This window comes from Cephus cinctus, unplaced genomic scaffold (genome assembly GCF_000341935.2).
Source record: "Cephus cinctus unplaced genomic scaffold, Ccin1 Ccin1_scaffold0921, whole genome shotgun sequence".
In the NCBI taxonomy this organism is placed as follows: domain Eukaryota; kingdom Metazoa; phylum Arthropoda; class Insecta; order Hymenoptera; family Cephidae; genus Cephus; species Cephus cinctus.
The window spans coordinates 518,950-531,675 of NW_014333493.1; the positions used below are offsets into that span (position 1 = coordinate 518,950).

A 12,726-nucleotide genomic window follows, 5' to 3' on the forward strand; every position below is an offset into this window, starting at 1 on the left:
CTGATCCGAGTAGTCGAGAGTAATTTTCGATGCCACTTTACCTCCGAATTATCATTATTGTGTATATGTATATAAGGCATAGGCTTTCAAGTGCTTGTCGGGTTGTCTCAGGTGGAACAACTGACAGACCCACCTGTCGATAAGCGATGGCCTCGTCGCCAGGCAAACCTTAAGCGACGTTTGCGCGTATCGATTCGCTTGATCGCGACGAAAAGAAATGGGTAAACTCGAGAGTGGATCGGACGATTGCGCAACTCGATCCTCAGGATCTATCGTTAAGCGTTTAAGCGTTATCTTCAAATTCATACTGCTTGCGACGGATGAGGCTGTTGAACGGATGACGTCAGTTCGCCGTGCGTCAGTCATTCGTCGTGTAATGTTTCTTTGCAAGGCACCGAACGTCGGTAAAGAAGTCCCGAGGCTCTACCGACGTTGACCTGGGTCAGGGACGTGACGCGCGAGGATCTTCAAAAATTCTCCTATCGCTTTTTCTCATTATATATATATATATATATATATATATATATATATATACTTTTTTTTCCAATTTCTATCTCTCTCCCTCGAACTTCATTCTTCGCAATTTTTGTCATTTTTTTTCGGCGTTACGCGAAACCCTCGTCTGTCAATTATCAACGAAAAAGACTTGTTCTTCGCGGCTCGTGCGGCCATTTCAGCGAAACGCAGGAGGGGAGAGGTCTTCCCGAGTGTCCTTGTCGTAAAAATTCATTTTGATTTCATGGGAGAAGCTGGGAAAAAATTAATTGGCAGAGTGGGGAGGGATGGGTAGGGGGGTTGGGGGGAGGCTAGAAAAAATTGGACAATTTTTTTTTAGGCCAACATTGTCTACATATATTCAGAGTCACTTGTCCTTACAGACTTCTCGAGGAATATTGGTACAGCGTTCGTACGACTTCCGGTCTGATCGTTTTTTTCTGGCTTTTCAATGTAAATTTTTTTTTTTAAATTCTGTTCCACTTTTTTTCTTTAACCTAATCTCTGTATTCTCTTGTGATTTTTCTCGTAACTTGCCCGCCTTGGAAACTCTCGGTTTGAATCTCTCTTGAAATTTTGTATCGGCCTGTTTACTTTTTTTTTTTTTTTCCCGTATTACTCGATCGTCAAGGACTATCGGATATATCGTCATAAGGTAGTACGCTTCTGTTCCTCTCTCTCTATTCTGTATCGTATATATATATATATATATACACGTACATATGTACCATCCACTGTTAGTACCTGCATCCTTCCTCGTGTCTACTTGCGTATGAACACATAGCCTCTGTACATAGCATCTAAGTAGGTACATAACACGGGAACCGCGTATCTACCACGTTACCTTAGCCGTACCGTAAATACGAAGGCTACTTTTCCGCGCTAACTCGATTCTAGGATCGATGCTGGCGCCCGAGACTTAAGTCGCTTGTAACCGGGACTCACCAGAGTACTATAATATTTAATGGCAAAATAGATTATTTTACGTTAGCACGGGTGACGTGAGACATGAATTAGGAAATTCCATCGATCGGAAAAAAACAGAAGAGGGAAACCCACGTCACACACAGTCATACCGGTCTTGGTGTACAGTTGTGCAATGATTACCAGCGAGAGGTCCTTAGTGTGCCGTAGTCGAGAAATGATTTAGGTCGGTTGAAAATTTTTAGGTAATTTTTTTTTTAGAAGCGTCACATATTTTTTTTCATTACTCCCGCCAAGTCTTATCGACCAGACGGAGCGACTAAATGTTTAAATGTTTGCCATAGCGATTGACGCTGTTCGCGCGGGTTAAGTCGGAGCCCGTTTATCCCGGGTTGGTACGATTCGAGCGAGTCGCCTCTTGCCGAGTGGGAGTAAAACGCGCCTATTAACTTGGGCCATTTTACTTGCGCTTAAACGTCGTATCGTTCGGGCGAGAGAACGCGTCATCGTAGTTTTCACGTGGCACGTTTGGAAATCTTATAGGAGGTTATGTAAACGTCATTTGCGGTCCATGTGGCCGTGATCGCGTGGGAAGTCTCTAAATCAAGCAAGGATACGGCCGATCAAATATTTACCCTTCGCTTGTGAAATTCGTGCGAACTTTGTTGACGCGATAAAGGGGTAATACCGGGGGTACCCTAATTTTGTATTGTGCCCGTAGCGCGGAGGGAGGCTTGTCGAGGGGACTGTCGGGCCTTCCGCTTCCGGTCGCCGAACGACGCAACACGGTTCGATCGTTTCTCGAATTTTGTCAAAGGAAATTTTGGATTTACTTTTTTGTCAACTCTTTTTATTTATCAGTCAAAGGAACCCTAGTAACTTTTCGTGAGTAGGTTTCTCTTCTTTCGATTGTCATTTCCGATCGAGTTTGCGGGTTGAGAAAAAAAAATTTTTTTTGAAAATTTTTTACCATGTCAAAATTTTTCTATGTCTTCAATGACTCTGGGCTTATTTTTTTTTTTTACCTAAATTTTTTATCGATTAGCGTAAACTTGAGGGATATTCACTGCTGATAGCACCATACACTCCAATTGACTGATAACGTCAACGTGTTAATTACTTCGGGGTGACGTAGTGACTAGAGTGATTGCGCGGAATTGACACGATCGCGAATTTTACTTTGGGAATAAATTTTCTTTTCTGTGTGTAATCGACTGTAAGAAAAAAGCAAATTATAGTAAAGTTGATTAAATGCCAGTTGAAGTAATTCAGGCGCGTAACGCGAGCAGATTCGTGATCGGTCGTTAATGAGATTAATCGCTCGTTCCGCCTCCTTTTCCCTCTGTCTCTGTGTACATTCGACACCCGCAAGTCTCTCGCAGCGATTTATCGATCGATCAGAATCGAATCAGATAATCTCGATCGGACAGACTTGGGCACCTCGTATATTTCTTATTGTCCGGATTCCCCTGCGTCATCGTCGTCGGGCCAGAGTACGTTGGCTCTCGCGCGAAGAAGCCGCCTAAGCGCTATTTCGAGAAACGGTAAAAAAAAAAAAAATGTTCACCTCGTAACGCTTACACGTTCGTTTACGTCGACAATGGCGGCACTCATCGACGTTACTACCGACAATAGAGGTACAGTGTCGTTAACCCGCGCTCACAAAAGACGTAATTCAGACACTTGTGGATGCCGCTTTAACAGCTTGACATAATAATATCGAGATACGTACGTCATATACATATACAGACAAATAGTACCGTTACTTCGTTGGAAGTACGAAAAAAAAAAAAAGAAAATTCGTCCAGCTCTCCGTGTGAACGAACCTTTAAAACGAATATCGTTAAATAATCGTAACCGCCGTGGTCGCCGTTGGCTTTCGTTTTTCCCCATATAAGGTTTGTTTATGGTTATCGGCTTTGTCGTCGGCCTTGCATCGGGCTCGGCGTTGCGTGATAAATATCCTCGGTCGCCGCCACCCCCCGCCCTGTCGCACAGTGAAAACTCTCCGCTCCTTTGTCGCCCGCTGGACACACTTACGACTTTTCTCCTCCGGCCGCCGGAGCCTCGACGCTTCTCCTCTCGCGCCCCCCTTTGCCACCTATGTCGCAGACCGATGCGCTTACCTCCTCGTGGTGGATGCGTCCGCCTATGCGGATGCACCACGATGCACATAAGAATTTACTCGCGGGATGCAAACATGGCGGCGGCTTCTTCCCGTACGCCTTCGCAGCCGACTCTGGCTCGCCGTTCGTTAAGTATGGGGGAAAAAGAAAATATAAACATGATTTTCCACTCGTATGCTTCATACGTGTTTCCAGGCATACGTGCGTATATGCTGATCATGCTTTTATATGCTGGTTAACATTTCCATGACCGATGCCCGCTGACGACTTTATCGATCGATTCTTGTCGTGACCAATGAGGGACTGTCGCCTCTTGTTCACATATGTATATACGATGTGTGGACGAGAAACCCGATGACGTTTGTATATGGGATTATCCGGAGTCTAACAAGAATTTTCTACTTTGTAGCGGTTAAACGAATTTACGAATCTGTGCGATCGGGGGATGAGACCTTTTTTTTTTTTGGGAAATTTTTTTTTTTTACGTTTTATGGAATTTTGTAATTTTGCCGGGGACGCTTTTTTTTTAGAGATTGCGCGGCCGGTGGCTTCTGGGAAATCTTTGTTCTTTTGCTCGGATTATCCGTACTGTTTTTATCTACGGTGCTGTTGGAGCGGAGATTATACGGGATGGAAATCTTGGCGTTACCTCGGGCAGTTTCAACTGGGACAGTTTAAAGGGGATGACGTCGGGTCGGGTTGTGGGAATAATTTAGTTTTGAAATTCCCGCGCGAACCAACGCCACGATGACTATTTCTATGTTGAGCTTAAGAAGTGAAAATTTTTCTTATTTGTCAATTATTATTATTTTTTTTTGCTAATTGAGTTTTTTTCTCTGTTACAGAATTGCCGGCTGAGGAGGGTAAGTTTCCGGTGCTATACGTCATTTCCGGTACATGTCTATGAGCTAAGATCGGATTCTGTGAAATTGGAGGACGCGCGTGCTTATTCTGAGACGTCGCCGGTTCGACGGAGACGAGATTTCGTAGTTTGCAAGAACTTTGGAATATATCAATACCGGCGTGGCTCCGACCGTCGCAGTCGGCTCGGATCCTGCAGTCATAGGTTTTCCGAGAGGTTTTAGACTTCGTAAAATCGTGGCTTCCCACGGCAATGTGATTATATACGTAAATGGCGAGCATTTCGTTACGTGTTATATGATTTATGCGAAATTAGCCTTCTGAGTGAACTTTTTCCCTTCTTTCATCGTTCGACTGTCATTTGGCTTTGTTGCTGCTTCGCGAAACTAAGCGAACGATTTGCAAGCCGCTTTCTTCCCGCGTGACGTCATCTCGGTAATTCGCATTTATTCGAATTCTCTGAATGAAGCTTGAACGTCTGTCATTACACACTCGTATCTAAGTAGGCCGACGTGCAGCAGGAGCTGACGTCTGGTGCAAGCTTAGAGTATAATGCATACGTTGGATATATCTGCACGGAGCAGCCGTCTGTTTCATTGGCAAGTAAATTGCATCGGGAACTGCATACGGCAAGGATGAATGCACCCCGATGCATTTGGCATGACTGAAATTCGGTTTGAAAATTTTTTTTTTCTATTTTCATTTTGACACAGGACCTCCGCGAAGGCTTTTTCTTGATCCGTAGACTTTATTTTTGGTGGATAAAATTATAAAAATTTTTACTGCTTAAAAATTTTTTTTTAGAGGTCATCCTAGTGGGTCACTGACAGCCCAGCTCTGCACTTCCGTATCAATTGTAATGGCAAGTCCGGTATTTTCACTTGGCGCGCGCTCGCGCGTTCCCCGTCGAGAATTACGATTAATGAAATCAGCGAACGTTCGCGCCACGGACACCGCGACGTGACGTCAATTGCATGTGCTGGCAAAAGGCAGTTCCCATCAAGGACGTCAGGCCTCCCTGGATCTGCTGGCGTCTGTTCCGCCAGTTTTCTGACGCCAGCGTTCTGTCGTTACGCGCCTTTACGTGGCGTCATACATTCCACGCGTTCGTTCCTCACAATTATAACAATGTAAACGCGCTCTGCGCAGACAACTATTGTTGCTATGTCGTTAGCGAGTGAAATTGTAAAAATAATTATTGTCATTATTAGCGCGTTAATTTTTAATTTTTAAAAATACTGCTCAGCGCTATTACTATTATTTATAATTTTGACTGTTTCACTTATGTACTTCTCTACTTTGAGCCACATATATGCACGGCGCTGACAATATTTCGAGTCGCGGTTAATATTTGAAAGATTGCGGTTATTTCGAAAGCTTCGGCGTTAATAAAGTACCTTGAGAAATGGCCATCTAATCAAAAGGCCAGTCGGAAACGTAAGTTCCTTCGGTACAGAAACACATGGCTGACCACTCGAGCTGTAGCGGGTGATAGGTCGATTATCTGGAATTCTACGTGGAGGAAGGCATAAACGATTTCTAACTTTCATTACGTAGACGAATCTGGGCACGAAAATAAGCGCGGCTATTAAGAATTTTTTTTTAAGTCATTTCACCAGGACGTCAGCGATAGCGGGTGTATCTTAGCTCAAAGACTCGCATCGATTTTCTTGGGACGTGAAATGCTTGTTTGAAAGGAAAAATGGTAATGGAAGTAAATATTACGATTTACAGGAAAATCCATTTGGCAACTCGTCCTAGAACAGTTCGACGACCTTCTAGTTAAGATCCTTCTATTAGCTGCTATTATTTCTTTCGTAAGTATTCTTCGCTGATAGTACGCGCGAGTTACGTTTACTGTTATTGCATCATTTAACGTGATATTATTCTCTTTGTTCCACCAGGTATTAGCTTTATTTGAAGAGCACGACGATGCCTTCACTGCCTTCGTCGAACCCTTCGTCATTCTGCTCATCCTTATTGCCAATGCCGTGGTCGGCGTGTGGCAAGAACGTAACGCCGAGTCCGCGATTGAAGCTCTGAAGGAATATGAGCCCGAGATGGGAAAGGTAGTCAGAGGCGACAAGTCCGGCGTCCAGAGGATCCGCGCCAAGGAGATCGTACCCGGCGACATCGTTGAGGTGTCCGTCGGCGACAAGATCCCTGCTGACATTCGTCTTACCAAGATCTACTCTACCACTCTCAGGATCGATCAGTCCATCTTGACTGGTGAATCTGTATCCGTTATCAAGCACACCGACCCCGTACCCGATCCTCGTGCTGTGAACCAGGTAAATATTTTCTGAGATCGATGAGTATACTTATCTGGATTGTTCGTTGTACTCAGAAATAAGAATTACAATTTTATTCGTTCGTTCCATCAGGACAAGAAGAACATTCTCTTCTCCGGTACCAATGTTGCTGCTGGTAAGGCTCGTGGTGTCGTAATTGGAACTGGTCTTAACACTGCCATCGGTAAGATCCGTACCGAGATGTCCGAGACCGAGGAGATCAAGACGCCCCTGCAACAGAAATTGGATGAGTTCGGTGAACAACTGTCCAAAGTCATTTCCGTAATTTGCGTCGCTGTCTGGGCTATTAATATTGGACACTTCAACGATCCCGCTCACGGTGGTTCCTGGATCAAGGGTGCCATCTATTACTTCAAGATTGCCGTAGCTCTGGCCGTCGCTGCTATTCCTGAAGGTCTGCCCGCTGTCATCACCACTTGCTTGGCTCTTGGTACTCGTCGTATGGCCAAGAAGAACGCCATTGTCAGATCCCTGCCTTCCGTTGAGACCCTTGGTTGCACGTCTGTTATCTGCTCTGATAAGACTGGAACTTTGACCACCAATCAGATGTCCGTCAGCCGGTATGTATTATGGAGAGACGAGGAGCTGATCTGTTTTTTGTTGAAGCGTTATTATATTTAACATTGATTGTTTTCAGTATGTTTACCTTCGAAAAAATCGAGGGTAACGACAGCAGCTTCCACGAATTCGAAATTACTGGCTCCACCTATGAACCCATCGGTGAGATATTCCTCAAGGGACAGAAGGTTAAGGGATCCGACTTTGAGACTCTTCATGAAATCAGCACCATCTGCATCATGTGCAACGACTCCGCTATTGACTTCAATGAGTTCAAACAGGCTTTTGAGAAGGTCGGCGAGGCTACCGAGACCGCACTCATTGTCTTGGCTGAGAAGATCAATCCCTTCGCTGTCCCCAAGTCCGGACTGGACCGTCGTAACGCCGCCATTGCCGTCAGACAGGACATCGAGACCAAGTGGAAGAAGGAGTTCACCCTGGAGTTCTCTCGCGATCGTAAATCCATGTCCTCCTACTGCGTTCCTCTCAAGCCCAGCAAACTTGGAACCGGACCCAAGCTCTTCGTCAAGGGTGCTCCCGAAGGTGTCCTGGACAGATGCACGCACGCTCGTGTCGGTACTCAGAAGTTCCCTCTGACCTCTTCTCTGAAGAACCGCATCCTGGAACTCACTCGTCAATACGGTACTGGGCGCGATACTCTGCGTTGTTTGGCTCTCGCTGCTGCTGATCACCCAATGAAGCCTGACGAAATGGACTTGGGTGACTCCACCAAGTTCTACACCTACGAGAAGGACCTCACCTTCGTCGGTGTCGTTGGTATGCTTGATCCTCCCCGCAAGGAGGTCTTCGACTCCATTGTCAGGTGCCGTGCTGCTGGTATCCGTGTCATTGTCATCACTGGTGATAACAAGGCCACTGCTGAAGCTATCTGCCGTCGTATTGGTGTCTTCGGCGAGGACGAGGATACTACTGGCAAGTCTTACTCTGGACGTGAATTCGATGATCTTCCTATTGCCGAACAAAAGGCCGCCTGCGCTAGGGCTCGTCTCTTCTCCCGTGTGGAGCCCGCTCACAAATCCAAGATCGTTGAGTACCTGCAGAGCATGAATGAAATCTCTGCTATGGTAAGTCATCGTGGATTCTTTGAATACATTTTAGCTACTTAGTTCAATAATTTATGAATGATAACTTATCGTGCACAGACTGGTGATGGTGTCAATGACGCCCCTGCCCTGAAGAAGGCTGAGATTGGTATTGCTATGGGATCTGGTACAGCCGTAGCTAAGTCGGCTTCCGAGATGGTGTTGGCTGACGATAACTTCTCATCCATTGTCGCTGCCGTTGAGGAAGGTCGTGCCATCTACAACAACATGAAACAATTTATCCGTTATCTTATCTCTTCCAATATTGGCGAAGTCGTCAGGTATTATTATCCGAGTAATCTGAGACACGCGTTCTTGCTGTTTTGAATATTATTTAATTTCTTTGAACTCGTCTTTTTTCAGTATTTTCTTGACTGCTGCTCTTGGTCTTCCCGAAGCACTCATCCCCGTACAGCTCCTCTGGGTCAATCTGGTCACTGATGGTCTTCCTGCTACTGCTCTTGGTTTCAATCCACCCGATCTTGACATCATGGACAAGGTATGAAATAACAAAACCACATATATTTAAACAATTTTCAACGTTTACACTCTTATATTTCTATACTTCGTTTACCTTCCTCAGCCTCCCCGTAAAGCCGACGAATCTCTCATCTCCGGCTGGTTGTTCTTCCGTTACTTGGCCATTGGTGGATACGTGGGTGCTGCAACCGTTGGATCCGCCGCCTGGTGGTTCCTGTACAGCCCGCACGGACCTCAGATGAATTATTACCAACTGGTAAAAATAAACAAATGACATATCGCATAAAGTCCAATTCTATCGTGGCACTTCTTCATTAATCAATACTTCCGTTCTAGACCCACCACTTGGCCTGCATTGGCGGAGGTGAGGAGTTCAAGGGTCTTGACTGCAAGGTCTTCTCCGACCCGCATCCCATGACTATGGCTCTTTCCGTACTTGTCACCATTGAAATGTTGAACGCCATGAACAGGTAAAACTCGTTAATCCAGAATTTCAAATTTTATAATTTTACTTGACACACACGAACGATGCTCTTGCTTACAGTTTATCTGAGAACCAGTCTCTGATCAGCATGCCCCCATGGTCCAACATGTGGCTCATCGCTTCTATGGCCCTTTCCTTCACACTCCACTTCGTCATCCTCTACGTCGACGTTCTTTCGGTAAGTGCCGAACCAGCCATTAACCTCGGCAAGAATAAATTAAAGTACTAGACTTTTCAAATTAAATCTCTGTTACAGTCTGTGTTCCAAGTCACCCCACTGACTGTCGAAGAATGGGTTACCGTTATGAAGTTCTCCATTCCAGTGGTACTTCTCGACGAAACCCTGAAGTTCGTTGCCAGAAAGATCACAGACGGTGAGAACCCAATTTACACCGTGCATTGGATCGTTTTAATGTGGGCCGTGTTCTTTGGACTTTTATACGTTTTCCCCATATAGAAAGTGAGAGTATGCGCGTGCGAAAGAGTATGAAAGCAAGCGGAGAGATTGCGTGTGAGAAAGTGTGAGCAATCACTGAGAGAACGAGACATAGAAAGAGAGAGAGAGAGATTGAGAGCAAAAGTAAAGAGAGAAAGGTGGAGAGTGAGAGTGAAAAGTTAGTTCAAAGAAAAGTAAAAAAAAAAAAAAAGAAAATACTGAGAAACGACGACCTCGTCCTCCTCCGTAAGAGTGACACTACGGACGGAGCCATCGTCGTCTAACCGAAGCTCCTGGGACTTGCAGTTTGCATTTAGCTTAAACTTCCCCGTGGCACGGGAAGGTTTTCATAAGGATCGATTTAACGAAGTGTGTTTAAGTGAGATTTTTTAACCAGTTTAACTGTTGCGCATGGTGTATTAGTCAGTGCAACCAGATGAGATACATATAATATCTCAACTACTTCCTCTATGCGGACCTCGAAAGGCTGACCATGCTCGCCAACCACCAACACCGTGTAAACAACCCCGACGTCGCCCTAACGGTCGTACCAACCTCCAGTGGCATCCAGAAAGCGTATAGAAATACCTATCCCTACGTTATCGTGCATTAGTTCTGTCTATAATTTTTTGTTTAATCTTTATCACCTCGGTTCTGCTCGTTTCGCCAAATGAATTTCTTAAATTCTTTTCTTTTTGTACGAGTGCCTTCTAATCGTGTAAAACTCCGAAACCTTTCTTCACTGATGTCATCTTACTGTTATCGTTACACGTGCTCGTGCGAATTGATTGTAATCGGATATCGTGTTGTGTCCTATCCCTTATCACTCCCGATTCTACGTATTTGCACGTGTGTATTATTTAATTAACCATTGGTGTAGGTCAGTGTAGTCTCATTTGTATTCATCCTGATGCACATCTTGTATACGTTTGTTCATATACGTGTTATAGCATGTAATTTCTTGTTTGCATTCTGGAATTGCTTATCGTTGCATTATCACCGATTACGTCTAAAGAGACGAAAAATCGCGAGCACGGGCGCCATATGAAAACGCGAACACCACCGTGGTGAATTTTCTCGATCTGTAACTATTTTCGATTACCGATACGGTGGTTCACTTCCTTATAAGACGTCGACGTCAAGTCGAACGTTAACCCTTAGCGTTAATATTTTATTAGAGATTCGCGAAGGCCGATCGCGCGATTGCATAATAGATCGACCTTCGGACGAGCCCGTAGAACCTTTCGTTTCTCCTAAGTAGCATTTCGATTGTACATAAGGTAGTAGATAGAAGTCTGTACATTATTAGCTACAAATTGTATTCACGGATTATTCGAATTCAATTATTTCCTTTCGATTAGATAGAGAAAGTACCGGGATTGCTTCCGACTTTATCGATAGAAAATTTCCTCTTTTCCTATGGTACTTTTTTTTTTGTTCTTACGATTAATTCCTTTTTTTTTTCTCTCTTGGTACCCCTCATCAGTCTATTCGTTTGACGCACGACTATACACCCTTAACATCCCTGTATGACAATTGTGCAAAGTCGATGAGCGCCTGGGACTGTCTTGATCAAGCAATTGCTTCTCCTAACGATAACGCTAATTTATAACCTGGCTCTTTGTCGGTGCGTGTTACGTGTTTTGTGGTTTTTTCTTTTCTTTTTCCTCCTTCACCAGTAACAAGCTTGCTGCCGCCGAGGAAGAAGTGCGATCCGTGACTGCGGGAAGAGCCGTGCTGCTGACCTCTTCGAGAGCCGATTGCGCATGGACACTGGGATCGTGGAGAAGATCGTCTGGGATAAAAATAACAAAAAAAAAACCGCTTCTAACACGTGTGTCTTCCTGGGTGTAAACGGGCTTTTACGCATGCGTAGACGTAAGGAAACTCGGGCGATGTTCTGCGTCATGTTCATCATCGTCATCATCATCTAAAACCTTGACAAGCCACATGTCATTCATTCCCTTTGTCTAGTTATCCTATTTAATTTCATACGGCTAGTGACGTACGTACTATGTTATTCATAGGGAGGATAATTATAAAATTTATTAAAATTTTCATCACGGTCTCGCTCCCGATCAATGATTCACGATCGACAATAAAATTGTTCCTCGTGTCAATAGACAATTTCGTCGTTAGCAGCGCTCGACCGGCAGTATACGTCTAGAAGTCATTTTTCATCGTTCAACGTTTCGGATTAGGGTGAATTTTTGTACTTGGCTAATTAACGGTCGTCGATCGTGGACAGTGTGATAAAGCGCACCGTGCGAATTATGTATATTTATATCTTGGCTTCCTGATCGTTATTGATTCTTATTGATAAATTTTATCCCGAATTATTTCGAGATTACGTGTTACGGCGTTTAGGTGTAAAACGTGAAAAAAATTAATCCGAATCGTACGAATACGTCATTGCTTAGGGATTACCGATCGGGAGGAACACTGTGAGACAGAGTCATCGTCATCGCGTATTTTATATAATTTTTTTAATGTCAGAATCGTCATCGTATCCTCGAAAACAAAAAAAATTATCGATCCTTTACATTCGAATATCTACAAATTTCAAATCTCCGATTTTCGATATCGACGCGCGCAATTTGCCGTACTTGTTCAAATTTATCGATACTCGTAACGGAGTACTGTCAGATTTTCATTAACATACTATACACCTTCAATGGCTGTACAATATCGTACGCGTTTAGGTACCGTCAGTGCGCAGAGTCTATTAACGTCACGCCATAACCAAAAAGAAGTAAAAAAAAATTTTTGTTCACGTCGCTTATCCCACGGTGATTGACACCGAAATTCGAGGTGTATCGATAAAAGAAAAAGTAATGAAAAAAAAAAAAATTGATTGCCCACTTTCACAAGTAATATAAATAACGTTCAGAAATATTTTGTAAATTCGTGGAAAAAAGTTTTTTTTTTTTTTTTTTTTTAAAGTTTT

At 44.0% G+C, this 12,726-nt stretch overlaps 1 protein-coding gene across 2 annotated transcripts in view; it reads left to right on the plus strand.

Moving 5' to 3' along the window:
- Positions 1-12,726, plus strand: part of LOC107271166 (calcium-transporting ATPase sarcoplasmic/endoplasmic reticulum type) — a 29,171-nt gene that overhangs the window by 9,895 nt on the left and 6,550 nt on the right. Inside the window, exons 3-13 of one of the 2 annotated variants that reach the window (XM_015746827.2) lie at positions 4,391-4,408; positions 6,141-6,223; positions 6,311-6,697; positions 6,791-7,278; positions 7,356-8,361; positions 8,440-8,660; positions 8,743-8,878; positions 8,963-9,115; positions 9,196-9,329; positions 9,404-9,521; positions 9,600-11,348. In XM_015746827.2, coding sequence (XP_015602313.1) covers positions 4,391-4,408; positions 6,141-6,223; positions 6,311-6,697; positions 6,791-7,278; positions 7,356-8,361; positions 8,440-8,660; positions 8,743-8,878; positions 8,963-9,115; positions 9,196-9,329; positions 9,404-9,521; positions 9,600-9,800 — 2,945 coding nt within the window. In that variant the 3' untranslated portion in view covers positions 9,801-11,348. Of the gene's footprint in view, positions 1-4,390; positions 4,409-6,140; positions 6,224-6,310; positions 6,698-6,790; positions 7,279-7,355; positions 8,362-8,439; positions 8,661-8,742; positions 8,879-8,962; positions 9,116-9,195; positions 9,330-9,403; positions 9,522-9,599; positions 11,349-12,726 lie in introns of those variants that run through there. The other variant, XM_015746828.2, reaches the window with a different exon arrangement.